Here is a 15798-nt window from a genome sequence, read left to right as displayed (position 1 = left end):
CCATCTCTCCCTAAGGCAGGGTTCCGGAGCAAGAGTTCTCCAAATTGGGGGGGCGGGGTTCCCACAGCCAAATAAGTGGGGTTACAGAAGCAGAACAACTTTCTCAAACTGTGATTGGGCAGTGGAAAAGGAAGGCGGGCTCAGAATTTGGGGAACCAGTACAGAGAGACAGAGGGACCGAGGGGGAGGAGATGACAATATGGAACCTATAGGAGACGAAGAGGAGCCAGAACCACACAGTCCTGGGAGCTATAAGTACTGGAGCTTTCTTAGGTAGACAGTTAAATAAGTGGGGCGTGTTTGCCACGTGTAGGTGTGCAGCTTGTGTTTATATCAACTGAGTTTTGAGTCCTTTGTTTGGGCGTTTTGTGGGTTGAGAATTTTCTGATATAAATCTGACTGATAATTAGAAGCCGCTAGAGTTTTGGTTTTACCTGGTTACAGGGATTTATGACTATAACCACAGGGGGCGGATGGCTGGGAATGTGAGCAGGATCTGCCACAAGAGAATGGAGGGTTGGGAACCATGGAGACCCTAGCTGCCTGCCGGGAAACTGCGATACTAGAACATAGCCACCGGCATAGGGATGGTGATTTTTTTTTTTTTTTTTTTTTTTTATATATTTCATGGAACAAACTGTAGCCACTCTGTTTCCTGTAGCAACGTTTTCCCTGGGGCATACAAGGAACCCTTGACCTTGTACTATGTCACCTTCTGGGGTTGGTGCTACCCACATTTCTTGCACAATGTCCTGCAGGTCTTAGGAATGTTCACTGTGCTTGCTATCAACTCAAAAAGACATAGGATTTTTTTTTTTTTTTTAGATTTTTTTTTTTAAACCTTTATTTACATGGGTGCACTGTAGCTGTCTTCAGATGCACCAGAAGAGGGCATAGGATCCCATTACAGATGGTCATGATGCAGTTGCTGGGAATTAAACTCAGGACCTCTGGAAGAGCAAACAGTGCTCTTAACCGCTGAGCCGTCTCTCATAACAATGTTTTGAAACAAAGGCATGGTTGCTGTTTCCAAAAACAGGCAGTACAGAACCATTTGTAGTTAAGGTTACAGGTGAGGCATAGCCCAGTGCTTGAGAAACAGATTTATTCAAATAGGAAGGAACCTAGATTGTTTACTATAAGATGGCTTTCAAGCCTAAAATGGAGGCAGCCTGGTTTATCCAGTGAGACATCTAAGGCCGCCCTCAGCCTCAAGTCCAGCTTACTTCATAGTGAGCACTGGGCCTGCCAAAGCTCAGTAGCAGAAGCCTGTCTCATGGAAACCAGCAAACTAATGAACTATATACTTTAAATGGTCAATGTGTACTTTTACTTAGCGTGTATCTCATTCTCTCAAAGCTGACTCTTAAAAGTTGTAAACAGTTATTACAGGGGTGGGGAGGATACCACCCACAAGAGCCCTGGTTTCATTGGAAAGAAAGTAGGCAAGTGGCTCTTGGCCCAGGATAGCTGCCAATCTGCTAGGAAGACAATTCTCCGTTTAGGAGTCCTGGGCCATCCCAGGATTCTCATGGGGGTGTGTCGATCCTGGATGGATGGATGGATGCAGAGCAGGAGACAGAAAGAGGGACAAAGGAGACTGAAGGCAAGAACCAACCTTGGCTGTCAGAATCCAGGCCTCACTGCTACTCAGCCACAGATGCAGACCCCTTGCCTCATCCACAGACACTGGCAGGCACCCTACCAAGGTTTATGACTCTCTAGCAAACAAACTTCCAGGTGCCTGGGTTTCTCAGTTGGGGAAGTTGTGTTTGCAAGCTCAGACAAACCAAAGGGCTAGTGGGTGGCTGCCCACCCCTTTCAGGCAGCTTGCTAGGGAACTGAAGAGCCTGACTGCTTGCTCCTGCTGTGAACCTTTTAGCCTTCCTCAGAGACCTATTAGAAGAATGCCCACTGCCCCCCTGTGGGCCTGACTTCTCTTCAACGATACCCTACTCCTGCCCTGCCAATACCATGTGGCTTGCTTGCTGTCTGCCCATGGCATTAATAATTCAAGTTTTGATTTTTTTTTTTAAGTCATTGTCTCTTTAGTCCTGGCAACCTGCGCTTGATATGTAGTCCAGGCTGGCCTCAAACTCACAAGGATTCACTTGCCAATGCCTCCCAAGAGCTGGTGTTAAGGGTGTTTAGCCACCACACCCTGGCATTAATAACTCTTCTAATAGGGCTGGAGAGATGACTCAGTGGTTAAGAGCACTGACTGCTCTTCCAGAGGTCATGAGTTCAATTCCCAGCAACCACGTGGTGGCTCACAACCATCTGTAATGAGATCTGATGCCCTCTTCTGGCCTGCAGTCACATATGCAGGCAGAATGCTGTACATAAAATAAATAAATAAATCTTTAAAAAAAAAACCAAAACTCTTCTAATAAACGCCTTAGCCCCTCAAAATTCATCTCAGTGTCTTCCTTGTAACCCACACCAAGACCAGGAATGCCTATCTCTGCCCTCACACCCCACATCTACCCTACAAAAGGAGAGATGGGCTCCTAGGTCCCATTTCTGACTGAATACGCCACGCCCCTCTGCAAATCTCTCTGTTGGGAAACTCCCTAGGTCCAGGATGTAAGAAGGACTTCCAGAAGGGACCTCATAGCTATAGCCTAGGCTCATCTCAGACAGCCCAGAAAAGACCCAGCAAAAGGTCCTATGTGAAAGTAAGGCGGGTCCTAGAAGGGTGACTGAAGAGGGAGAGGAAAGGGGTCTGGAGATGGATCAGTGCTAAAGAGCTTGCATTGCCCTTGCAGAGATTGGCTCCCAGCATCTATGCTCGACGACTTGGAGCCACCTACAACAGTGCCAGAGCATCTACACTCACACGTGCTTAACCACTCATAAACACACGCAAACGCTGAATTAACACTGAGAGAGGGCTGGAGAGATGGCTCAGCGGTTAAGAGCACTGACTGCTCTTCCAGAGGTCCTGAGTTCAGCAACCACATGGTGGCTCACAACCATCTGAAATGAGATCAGATCCCCTCTTCTGGTGTGTCTGAAGACAGCTACAATGTATCCTATACCTGAAATAAATAAATAATCCTTTAAAAAAAAAAAAGACTAAGAGAGAGTTCTAGAAAAAGGTTTTATTGTGCTGGGAGCTGTGCTGCCTACCTTTAATCCCAGCACTTGGGAGGCAGAAGCAAGCAGATATCTGTGAGTTCAAGCCTACCTTGATGAGTTCCAGCACAGCCTGGGCTGCCCAGAAAAACCTTGTGTCTAAAAGCAAAAAAAAAAAAAAATTGGGGACTGGAGAAATGGCTTAGCGGTTAAGAGCACTGACTGCTCTTCCAGAGGTCCTGAGTTCAAATCCCAGCTCACATGGTGGCTCACAACCATCTGTAATGGGGATCCGATCCCCTCTTCTGGTGTGTCTGAAGACACACCTTCGTATGTGAGTACATACGAAGTAAATAAATAAAATCTTTTTTAAAAAAATTACCTTAACAAGTTTGTTTTTTGTTTGTTTTTTGAGACAGGATTTCTCTGTGTGGCTCTGGCTGTCCCAAAACTCCCATCACAGACCACGCTACCCTTGAACTCACAAGAGATCACCTGTCTCTGCCTCCCAAGTGCTGGCTTTACAAGTTTTCAGAGCTGGGGACCAAACCCAGGGCCTTGCGCACTTGCTAGGCAAGCGCTCTACCACTGAGCTAAATTCCCAACCCTGGCTTAACAAGTTTTAAAGGACTTAATCAAAGACAACGCTGCTCTGGGTAGTTGAACAAAGGCAGTTTGCTCCTGTGGCTCCTCTACTAGCAACAACGCCCCCCCCCCCCACACACACACAGTTGACTAAGCAGTGAGGTAACTCTTCCCCACGGGTGACATGGACTAGCCTCATTCTTCCCGTCCTCTGCTTGGAGCGCACTTCCCTGCTTTACCAAGCGGCTGGACTTGAGAGGAGTGATCCTGCCTTCCTTGAGCAGCTTTTATTTCAGGTCTACTGCACAGACTGTGTGGAAAAGGACGTTAAACACCTCGTACACATTGCCTCGCCATGTCCACATAACAGCAAACAGATTTTCAGATAGGGAAACTTTGAGATTCAGTCACCCTGTGCCATGTCACATAGCAGAATGCGGCTTCAAATCCAGCCTTCTTAGTGCTCAGTAGCAACTGTGTCCCCCTCAGCTCATCCTGATGAGCCTCTTAGGGCAGGCAATAGAGGCGTTCTCCATCCCTAGAGATAGGGCTCTAAATTACACACCCAAGCCACAGACTTCCTCTTTGTTTGGGACAAGAGGCTAACCTTTAATTTCCCCTTCCTACTGCGGGGTGTCCTAACAGATTACAAAAACACTGACCTATGCAGGACCTTCCTTCTCTTTCTGCTCCGGCTCTCTGGGTGTGGTAGTTCTGTTCTCTCCCTCAGAGCCTCACAGACGGGTTTTTTAATAGACGTGCCTACCAACAGTTGTCTCTCCAGGCTTTGCAGGGCTGTCAGCTCGTGTGCCCTTGGGGAGTCACTGGATCCTTTGAGACCAGGTTTTTCCTTTGTGAAATGAGGAGGTTGGCTGCGCGCTCCTAAGTTTGAATCATAAATAGGTTCTGGAACTCAAGGCTAGTTTCTTAGACAGCAACAACAGCTCACACTCCTCGCCTGCTCACCGTGCTCCCTGTGGTCAGCACCTTGCTTACAGATTCCTGCTAATTGTTTGTGAAACCCATGAGCAGGCATTCTTTTTTTTTTTTCTTTTTTCTTTTTTTTTTCGGAGCTGGGGACCGAACCCAGGGCCTTGCACTTGCTAGGCAAGCGCTCTACCACTGAGCTAAATCCCCAACCCCATGAGCAGGCATTCTTATTTTATCATCCTGATCTTACAGATTAAAAATATTTGAGGGGCCTGGAGAAATGGCTCAATGGTTAAGAGCGCTGACTGCAATTCCAGAGGTCCTGAGTTCAATTCCCAGCAACCACATGGTGGCTCACAACCATCTATAAAGAGATCCGATGCCCTCTTCTGGTGTATCTGAGGACAGCAACAGTGTACCCATATACATGAAATAAATAAATCTTTAAAAAAAATATTTGAGGACTGGAGATTTATTTATTATTCATTCCATAAATTCTACTTCTCAAGAGAACCCTAATAAATTTATAATAAATCTACGTAAATCTTTATGTATAGAACATATAGGGCTGGAGAGATGGCTCAGCGGTTAAGAGCACCTGACTATTCTTCCAGAGGTCCTGAGTTCAATTCCCAGCAACCACATGGTGGCTTACAACCATCTGTAAAGAGATCGGACGCCCTCTTCTGGTGTATCTGAAGACAGCTACAGTGTACTTATATATAATAAATGAATAAAAAAAAAAGAACATATAGGGGGAATTATCAGGATGGGTTACTGGCTGTGGTTCAGCCATTGCTATCTAACAATGGAAGGCCCAAGAATCCAGGAGTCATTGCACACGCGCACAGCTGGATGTCTCAGCTGTTCTTTAGTTTACACCAGAAACCCAGAGATGTAGGTTCTGATGCCAGAGGAGGATGGACTCGCTCGCTAAGCAGGGGAGAGGGAGCAAGCTCCCTTCTTCCCTATCCTTTACACAGGCTTCCGGAAGAAGGCGTGGCCAAGATTCAAGGTGGATCTTCTCGCCTCAAAAGATCTGGATTAATGGTGTATTTTCTCACCTCAAAGATCCAGATTATGGTTCCAATCGTGCTGGTACACACTTTAAAGATTTATTTATTTATTATATATGAATACACTGTAGCTGTCTTCAGACACACCAGAAGAGGGCATCAGATCCCATTACAGGTGGTTGTGAGCCACCATGTGGTTGGGAATTGAACTCAGGACCTCTGGAAGAGCAGTCAGTGCTCTTAACCACTGAGCCATCTGTCCAGCCCCAGTACACACTTTTAATTCTTGTACTCAAAAAACAGAAGCAGTCAGATCTCGGTGAATTTGAGGTCAGCCTGGTCTTCTACAGAGTGAGTTCCAGAACAGAGCCAGTTCTATGAGGAGACACCCTCTCTCAAAAAAAAAAAAAAAAAAAAAAAAAAAAGAAAGAAAAGAAAACAGTAGCCAAATCAAAACAAACAAACAAAAAACCCCAACCAAACAAACCAAAACCAAAACCAAGATCTAGGTTAGAAGTGAATGTTCCCACTTCTAATTTGTTTTTTAAGAGAGAGAAAAAAATAATCCCTCACAGGTGTGCTTAACCGTTTGGGTTAAGATGTAGTTAAGTTGACAACCAAGGATAGCCTTCACAGAGAATAAGGTGACTTGCTCAAGGTCACATGGCAAGTGGCGACAGGAGTCCCAGTTCATGGTTGAAGAGTAGTGTGCATCCTATGGGTGGGGTCTCCTGTGAGGAGTCCTGGACTTGCTGGAGCTTCCTGATGGAAGCCAGTTATAGAATTCATGGGTAGGGAAGTTGGTACTTCACCAAGAGGTGAGCCCTGCAGTGTGCTTCTTGTGCTCACAGTTTGAAGGTGAGGAGGTTTCTGTTGTTTACCAAAGGGCAGAGGAGTGGGCCTCTCCATCTCGGAGCTGTAAAATCCTAGACTAGTCAACATTACAGCCTTTCCGAACGGGTATAGCCAGGTTACTTGAAATGCTCCCTCTTGTGGTGACGAAATAAATCTACACTCGTGCAAAGTACCACGGAGTTTTCCGTGTTGATTTTAATTGTCAACCTGATAGGATTTATAACCATCTAGAAGACAAATTTCTGGTGTAGTGTGTGTGGTGTTAACTGAGGTGCGAAGACCTACCCTGAATATGTGGATAGCAACATTTGATGGGCTGGGGTCCTAGACTGGATAAGGAGGAAGTGAGTATCATCAACCTGTCTGTCTGTCTGTCTGTCTGTGCTTCCTGAATGCAGCACAATGTGCAACTGCCTAACCCTCCTTGCACCTTGCCTTTTCCTACCACGATGGGCTGCTCCCTCAAACTGTGAGTCAAAATAAATTCTTCTTCCTTTAAATAGCTTTGTTAGGCGTTTGGTGACTAAGGGACAGCCATTTTCACACTGATTCCAAATAATGGCTCGATGGGTTTAGTATTGTATAAAAAAGGTAATATATATATATATATATATATATATATATATATATATATATATATGAGCTGAGCATTGTAGTGTACACCTGTAATTTGAGCCCTTAACATACTGAGGCAGGAGGATTGCCATGAGTCCCAAACAAGAATGTGTTATATGGCAAGGACCTAATTACCCCATCCCTTCCCCCTGCAAAAAAATAAAATAAAACACAATAGAAAGGAAAGGAAAGAGTATGATGCTGGGCCATGGAGCTGCCTCTTCAGCCCCTCTGCTGTTTAAGATAAATGGAGTTAAGTATTAAACACACAATCACCACTTGGCAAATACATCCATGTAAATCCCTAAAATGTCAGAATATAACTACATGTCCTGTGCTTACTCTCAGCTGTTACCAGATTCCAGTATTCTGGGTCCTTTTTTTTGTTTTGTTTTGTTTTTATGTCTGGAGTCTCTCGTTTAACTTGAATTACACTTGCGCATAGCAGATTTCTGCGTATACTACACAGAAGCTGCTGTTTACAAATGATGAACTATTCCGTTACTTATCATTACGTCACAGTGCCTCTGACCTATTCTGTCGATGGCGTTTGGTCATCTAGTACTCGGCTGTCTCTTTTTTAGCGAGTAGGCATCGTCTCTGCTGGGTGTGTATCTAGGAGTGAACTCCTGGGTGTGTATCTAGGAGTGAACTCCTGGGTGTGTATCTAGGAGTGAACTGCTGGGTGTGTATCTAGGAGTGAACTGCTGGGTGTGTATCTAGGAGTGAGCTGCTGGGTGTGTATCTAGGAGTGAGCTGCTGGGTGTGTATCTAGGAGTGAGCTGCTGGGTGTGTATCTAGGAGTGAGCTGCTGGGTGTGTATCTAGGAGTGAGCTGCTGGGTGTGTATCTAGGAGTGAGCTGCTGGGTGGATGCGCATGTGCTGTCAGTAGAGACTGCTAGGCCAAGTCAGATATTATGGCTCATGCCTGTAATCCCAGGAAGTGGAGGCAGAAGAATTGCTGTGAGTTCAAGGCCAATATGGGTCACACAAGACCTTGTTTCAAAATACAAACAGGAGCAGGGGCTGGAGAGATGGCTCAGGGGTTAAGAGCACTGAGTGGGGGGTTGGGGATTTAGTTCAGTGATTGAGCGCTTGCCTAGCAAGCGCAAGGCCCTGGGTTCGGTCCCCAGCTCCGAAAAAAAGAAAAAAGAAAAAAAAAAAAAAGAGCACTGACTGCTCTTCCAGAGGTCCTGAGTTCAAATCCCAGCAACCACATAGTGTCTGTCAACCATCTGTATGGGGATCCGATGCCCTCTTCTGGTGTGTCTGAAAAGAGTAACAGTGTACTTACCTACATAAAATAAACAAATCTTTTTTTTTTTTTTTTAAAGATACTGCTCTTGGAGAAGACCTGAAATCGGTTTCTGGCAGCGCACCAGACAGCTCGTAACTGCCTGTAGCTCCAGCCCCAGGGTATCTGATGCTTCTGGCCTCCACGGGCACCGGAAATCATACCATCTCACAGGTGTACACATAATTTAAGAAATAAATCTTTAAGAAAATAGTACTAGCCGTTTTCCAAAGTGCCCATGTAAACCTTTCACTCCAACAGCAGCACATGGAGACAGTAGGGACAGTAGGGCTGTGTCCTTGCCAGCTGCTCCTTCAGTTGTGTCTTTTGGACGGATATTCCTTGTGGTTTCAGTTTGCAAAGCAAGAGTAGGGCACTACTTGTTGCTTTTTTCTCTAGAGAGGTGAGGCCAAGATGTTTTCATTTTTATACCTCCATAGTTTTTGACTTTTGGGTTTGGGTTTTTTTCCATTAACTTTATTATGTTTTTTGTTTGTTTGTTCGTTCTGTTTTTTTTTTTTTTTTTTTTTTTTTGAGACAGGTTCTCATTGTGTAGTCCTGAATGTCTTGGAGTTCACTATATCAATATATAGACTAGGCTTGCGTTGAAATCACAGAGATCAACCTACCTCTGTTGCCTAGGTGCTGGGATTACACATGTATTTATTTTGTTATTTTTGTGTTTAGACAGGCTCTTGCATTTCGCAGCGTAGAGAGTAGGCTGGCTTTAAACTCATGACAATCCTCAAGTTTGCTGGGATTACAGGCGTGCCGACACCACGCTCCGCTTGAACAACCGATTTTTTGAGAGTAATATAAATTTGTCTTTTTAATTCCAAAGAAATTCCCGTTGTATAAGGCTTTCTCCACGACCATAAACCTTGACGGTGCAGCAGGAGCCCAAAGCAACCGAAACGCCAGCACTCTTTTCTGTGTAAGAACTCAGAGCAATCAGGGAGCTTCAGACCGGATGTTGATTGTTTTTGCCGTGGTAACAAGCTGGAGACAGGAAGTGACATCAGAGGAAGAGGACGCGGAGCCGGCTGAGAATACACACGTGGGTTCTGCTGTGAGTTCTGCTGTCTCTTCGGCGTGGTTGTTCGCGTGTTCTCTGAGCAAGTCCGAGCCACCGTTTGGTCAACATGGGTCGCTCGGGGAAATTGCCATCTGGTGTCTCGGCCAAGCTGAAGCGCTGGAAGAAAGGCCACAGCAGCGACAGCAACCCCACCACTTGCCGCCATCGCCAGGCCGCTCGCAGCCGCTTCTTCAGCCGCCCATCAGGTAGCCCGGCCGTGGGATTCCTTGTCTCGTGGCATTCGGCCTGCCACATTAGAATGTCAGCCTTGGGGCTCACATCGAAGACCCGCCCCTCGAGTTTGACAGATGCGGAAACTGTCCTCTAAAGGGAAGTGACTTGTCTAGGATACCGCGGCCTCAGGGTTGAGATACATAATTGTCACTACCCTTGGGTGGCTCTTTAGATTTATGTATGTGTTGAGGGAGTGTAAGGGAGAGAACCCACGACCTTGTGCACTCTAACTAAACACTCAACTACTAACCCACATCTTCAGCCTTAGGATGTCTCTGTACAGTATGCGACCCCGGCTCTGGATGTCTCAGTGCCTGAAGTGGAGGGAAGCAGAAACAGATCTTGGGGGTTCCTTTCTCTTGGCTTCAAAAGTTGCAAGAGTGCACAAGGCTGTGCAGGCAAGCCGGGTTGGGAATCCAGCCGCTGGGACTGGGGTCTAAGCCCTCTGGTTTGTTTCTTAGGGGTTCGGTTCCTTCAATCAGAGGAAGCTTGGGTGGAAATGGGGACATTACCTTGTTAATCTGGTTCTCAGGGAAGAGCGACCTGACAGTTGATGCCGTGAAGTTGCATAATGAGCTGCAGTCTGGGACCTTGAGCCTGGGCAAAAGCCAAGCCCCTGAGACGACCATGGACCAAGACCCGGAGGTGGCTTTCACTGAGAAGTCCTCGGGCACATTTCTGAGTGGCTTGTCTGACTGTACAAACGTCACCTTCAGCAAAGTGCAGCGCTTTTGGGAATCCAACTCAGCTGCTCACAAGGAGGTAGGAGATTGGTTACCGGCTTTGTGGGGCAGTAGGCGGGGCACATTCAGGACTTCTTACTTACAGCTCTGGTGACAGCAGCTGGTATTTCTGGACGATGGGTCATCTCTCGTACCCTTTGTGCCCTTTTTATAGACTCTTCTTGGGCAGAGTCCCCCTAAAAACATGTGTGGTAATGTTCGTATGTCTTTGAAAAAAAATTTTTTTGAGACAAGGTTTCCATATGTAGACCAGGCTGACTTCAAGTTCACAGAGGTCAATCTGCCATTGCCTTTCAAGTGCTGTGGTTAAAGGTTTGTGTCATGCTCAACAAAGCATATTTATTTATTTATTTATTTATTTATTTATTTTTAAATTATTTATTTACTATATATGAGTACACTGTAGCTGTCTTCAGACACACCAAAAGAGGGCATCAGGTCCCATTACAGATGGTTGTGAGCCACCATGTGGTTGCTGGGATTTGAAATCAGGACCTCTGGGAGAACAGTCACTGCTCCCAACCACTGAGCCATCTCTCCAGCCCTATTTATTTTTTTTTTTTTAAAAGAAGACTTTTTATTTAATGTATATGGATAGCTGTCTTCAGGCACACCAGAAAAGGCTATCAGACTTTATTTCAGATGGTTGTGAGCCACCATGTGGTTGCTGGGAATTGAACTCAGGACCTCTGGAAGAGCAGTCAGTGCTCCTAACCACTGAGCCATCTCTCCAGCCCCAGTATATTTATTTTTATTGTGTGCCAAGGCATGTATGAAGGTCAGAGGATGTTAGGGAGACCTTTCTCTTCCTTCCACTATGTAGGGCTCAGGGTAAAAAACTTCACTGCTGAGTAAAAATCCTTGAGGGTAGAAATGTTTTCACTGCTTATCTCCTCAACTGTACTTTTTTTTTTTTTTTTCTTTTCTTTTTTTTTTTTCAGAGCTGGGGACCGAACCCAGGGCCTTGTGCTTGCTAGGCAAGCGCTCTACCACTGAGCTAAATCCCCAACCCTCAACTGTACTTCACACAGCAATTCTTACATGTTATATCCAGGGACACCACTGTTCACGTTCATGGTGACTAACCGTGGTTAGGATTCGTTTTGTTTAGCAAGAAATGTTTTACTTAATTGACGTTTCATAGTTAATATGCTTATACTTTTCATTGTCTAAATGAGGAATAGCAAAATGCTAAATGATACAGAGATATAAAGAGACCAAAATATTATAATTATTCTCCCAATTCGATAACTCCAGTGGGTGTTGTTAATGGGTGAGTATGTGTATTTCTAGACTAGCACTGCCCAGTTTGTGATGTAAAGTGAGCCACAGGTATAGTTTTACATTTTTAGGAGCTGCATTTAAAAAGTAAAAAAGAAATAGGTGAAATTAATGTATTTGACCAGTATGTATAAAATATTAGTATTTCAACAAATTTGGTCAATTTTTATGTTACACTCTGTTTTTCATTTATTTCATTTCGGTTTATGTGTGCATGTGAGCCCTATCTCCTGGAGTTGGAGTTGGTTGTGAGCTACTCAGTGTGGGTGCTGGGATCCAAACTCCCGTCCCGTGCAACAGCAGCAAGAATTCCTAACCACTGAGCCATGTAGATGTGCAGCCCCATCAGTCAGGATTTGTTGTGGTTGTTTTCTTTTTAAACTAGGGTCTCACTCTGTACCCCTGAAACTTGATGTATAGACCAGGCTAGCCTTGAACTTGAGATCTATACGGCTCTGTCACCCAAGTGCTGAGATTAAAGGTGTGTCACTGCCTGATGACAAGGTCTTTTAGTGTAGCTCAGGTTGGCCTGGATCGGACTCACTGTGGTCCTCGGTCCTCTGGCCTCCGTCTTTGAATGCTGGGATCACAGGTGTGTGCCACCATACTTAGTTCTGTTCAACGCTTTGAATATTTACTAGGATTTACTAAAATATGGTTATATTTTATATCCATTGCTCTTCAACTTTGTCACTGACAAAATAGTATTTCTTTTTTTTTTTTTTTTTTTGGTTCTTTTTTTCGGAGCTGGGGACCGAACCCAGGGCCTAGGTAAGCGCTCTACCACTGAGCTAAATCCCCAGCCCCCAAAATAGTATTTCTAAGTTATTGTATCTAATTCTCACATTGTTGGTTTCTACTTTTTGGCTTTTTGGTTTTTTTTTTTTTTTCCTTCGGTAGTCATTTAAATCTCATTTTCTGGGCATGGTAGTACATGCCTGCTGTAATCTCAGTACTTGAAAGGTCAAAGCAGGATGATGGCTGTCATTTTGAAGCCAGCCTGGACCATATTGCCAGACTCTGTCTCAAAAAACAAGACAAAAACAAAACAAGGAAGAAACCTATCAAGTCTAAAATAGTAACAGTATATTACTACTACTACTACTGCTACTACATTCTGACTACTGTTTCCTCTCCCTCCCCTTTTCCTAGTCACTCCCCTCTGGCCCCTCTCCAGCCCCGGTAGTAGTATATTATCAATCTCCTGTTGCTGACTCTTCCAGTTTGTGGCTGCAGTGCGCATGTTCACAGAGGTATTTCTATAAGAACAGTGTCCTTGTGGTGGTCTTGAGGCAGTCATGTTCTTTTTTTTTTTTTTCTTTTTCTTTTTCTTTTTCTTTTTTTCGGAGCTGGGGACCGAACCCAGGGCCTTGCGTTTGCTAGGCAAGCACTCTACCACTAAATCCCCAACCCCCAGCAGTCGTGTTCTTGGGCCTCTTGTTTCCTGGACCCTATGGTGTATACTCCAGCCGCTCCGATCTTGTCTGACTTTGGGCTTCATGGAGACATGAATTTGTGAAGGAGAAAGGGAAAGGGGCTACCCAGGCCAGGGCTGCATTTAGGATACATCATGGATACTTCTTCCTCCTGTGCAGATCTGTGCTGTCCTGGCTGCTGTCACGGAGGTGATTCGATCCCAGGGAGGCAAGGAGACGGAGACTGAGTACTTTGCTGCTCTGGTGAGTGAATGTGGTGGGGGCTATGTGTTCAGGGCAGCAGGCTAGTCAGGCTATCAAGAAGAAGCAGGTGCCCCTGGCCTGTGATATTGCTGGGTTGTGGGCAAGGCCGGTGGCATTTACTGTTTCAGCCTTGAAAGACAAAAGTCCACTATCTTATGAAGACCAGTTAGAACTGGAAGATCCTTTAGAAAAAAATGACTTCAAGGTGTGATCTATGGGTCCCTATGGTCCTTTTAGGGGCTAACATGACAAGATTCTTTTCATAGTGATACTAGCTAGCATACCATTTACTATTTTTATTCTCCTTAATGTACCATAGAGTTTTCCAGAAGTTACCTGAAAATGGAGGATAATTTGGGGGAGTTATGTTTAGAAAAGGTTTTCACTGTATAACTCAGGCTGTTCTTGAACTGATGTCAGTCTTCCCGCCTTAGCCTCCCAAGTGTTATCATGTGTACAGCATCATTTCTGCTGTGGTTTTGTTTGTTTGTTTTGTTTTTTATTTGTTTGCAGTACTAGGAATTGTACCCAGGACTTTGCATATGTGTTAAGTGACTCAACTGCATCTTTAACCCCACAAGATGATAGTCTTTCTTCCTTTCTTTTTGAGATATGTTGATTGTTCATCCTAATGGAGAGTACCACCACTATGCCAAGCAAGATAAAAATATTCTTACCCTTATTTTATAAGAAAACGGAGTCACAAAAGGCTACTAGGGCACTTGGGAGACAGAGGGAGAGGCCGGTGAATCTCAGGGAGTTTAAGGCCAGCCAGGGCTACATAGTGATACATTGTAGTCTCAAAGAATAAATGAATAAAGTAAGAAACTAAGTTACACAGTTGCAGTGCTCAGATTTGAAACTTATATACCTTGGAGAGGGTTCTTTATCATAACTCTGGGCACAGCATGTGGGTTCTACCTGCCACCCATGGTTTCCTGTGTGTGCATTGTGTTACTTCCCTGCCTGTACCTCTCACTCTGGCCCTCAGATGACAACAATGGAAGCAGTGGAGTCCCCAGAGTCACTGGCTGCCGTTGCGTACCTACTGAACCTTGTCCTGAAGCGGTGAGTCCAACTGGGGCTTGGCGCGCGTGTGTGTGTGTGTGTGTGTGTGTGTGTGTGTGTGTGTGTGTGTGTGTGTATGTGTTTGTGTATGTGCGTGCGTGTGTATGGTGTGTGTGTATTGGAGGGGTGCGGGTAGAGAATATGTCTCTCTAGCCCACATACTTGGTTTGGGTTTTTTTTTTTTTTTTTTTTTTCTTTTTTTCGGAGCTGGGGACCGAACCCAGGGCCTTGCGCTTGCTAGGCAAGCGCTCTACCACTGAGCTAAATCCCCAACCCCTACATACTTGGTTTTTAAGATGGAAATATCTGGGCTGGAGAGACAGCTCAGCGGTTAAGAGTACATGAAGGCCAGGTTTCGGATCTCAGTAGCTCGTGTTAGGCAGCTCACAAATGCCTGTAACTTTAGCTTTGAAGGATTCACTGCCCTCTGATGCCTCCACAGAATGCACATGTGTGATAATTTGTGTGCAGCATGAATGTGCAGGAACAGTGGTGACCAGAGAGGGGGTCAGATCCCTTGGAACTCCAGCTGTGACCAACCCAGTGTAAGTGCTGGGAACTTATCCCAAGAGCTCTGCAAGAACAGCAAGGGCTCTTAACTGCTGAGCCACCTCCCCAGCCCTGGATCTCCACTCCTACACAGTTCAGGATCCCTTGCCTAGGGAAAGAAAGCACGCACAGTGGAGTGGGTCTTCTAACATAAATTAGCTTAATTAAGACAAACACTCATAGACATGGCTACAGGTCAACACAGTGTAGATAGAACCTCATTGATATTTACTTCCCAGCTGATTCTAGGTTGTGTCAAGTTCACAATTAAAAGTAGCTTTTATAACTTGACCTGGTAACTTTTGTGACTGTATATTCTACCATGATTAGCAATCAGAAAATAAATATTTTAAAAAGATACTTATGAACCTGTAACCTTAGCATTGGGAGGCAGATGTAGAAGAATCAGGAACTCAGGGTCATCTGGCTACGAAGTAAGTTTGAGCCACATAAGAGCTTGTCTCACAAAGTGAACTAAGGGGCTTGATCGATGTCTTAGCATACTGCACACTGCTCTTATAGAGGATCGGGGCTCAATTCCCAGTACCCATGTGGGGCAGCTCATAATTGCCTTTAACTCCAGTTCCAGGAGACTCAGTGACTTTAGCTTCCACAGACACCTGCACTCATGTGTATCCACAGATACATACCCATACGTACACATAATTAAAAATAAAATTTGGAAGAACAAAAGAAAACCAACTGATGAAAGACAAAAAACCCAGGGGGGGAAAAAATCAAACAAAAATACTTGAATGTCCACAGGCATTCTGCATCAGGCCCTGGATGTGGCTTG

The 15798-nt window shown here is 45.0% G+C and overlaps 1 protein-coding gene across 1 annotated transcript in view; it reads left to right on the top strand.

Moving 5' to 3' along the window:
* Nucleotides 1-9424: 9424 nt before the first annotated feature.
* Nucleotides 9425-15798, top strand: part of Rrp12 (ribosomal RNA processing 12) — a 33751-nt gene continuing 27377 nt past the window's right edge. The window contains 4 exon segments of the mRNA NM_001401227.1: nt 9425-9654; nt 10215-10444; nt 13302-13385; nt 14377-14453. Of these exon segments, the coding sequence (NP_001388156.1) occupies nt 9516-9654; nt 10215-10444; nt 13302-13385; nt 14377-14453 (530 nt within the window). The 5' untranslated portion in view covers nt 9425-9515.

Source organism: Rattus norvegicus, chromosome 1 (assembly GCF_021556685.1).
Source record: "Rattus norvegicus strain SHRSP/BbbUtx chromosome 1, alternate assembly SHRSP_T2T, whole genome shotgun sequence".
In the NCBI taxonomy this organism is placed as follows: Eukaryota; Metazoa; Chordata; class Mammalia; order Rodentia; family Muridae; genus Rattus; species Rattus norvegicus.
Note: the sequence above shows the minus strand (reverse complement) of the source record. Positions and strands in the feature narration are given on the sequence as shown.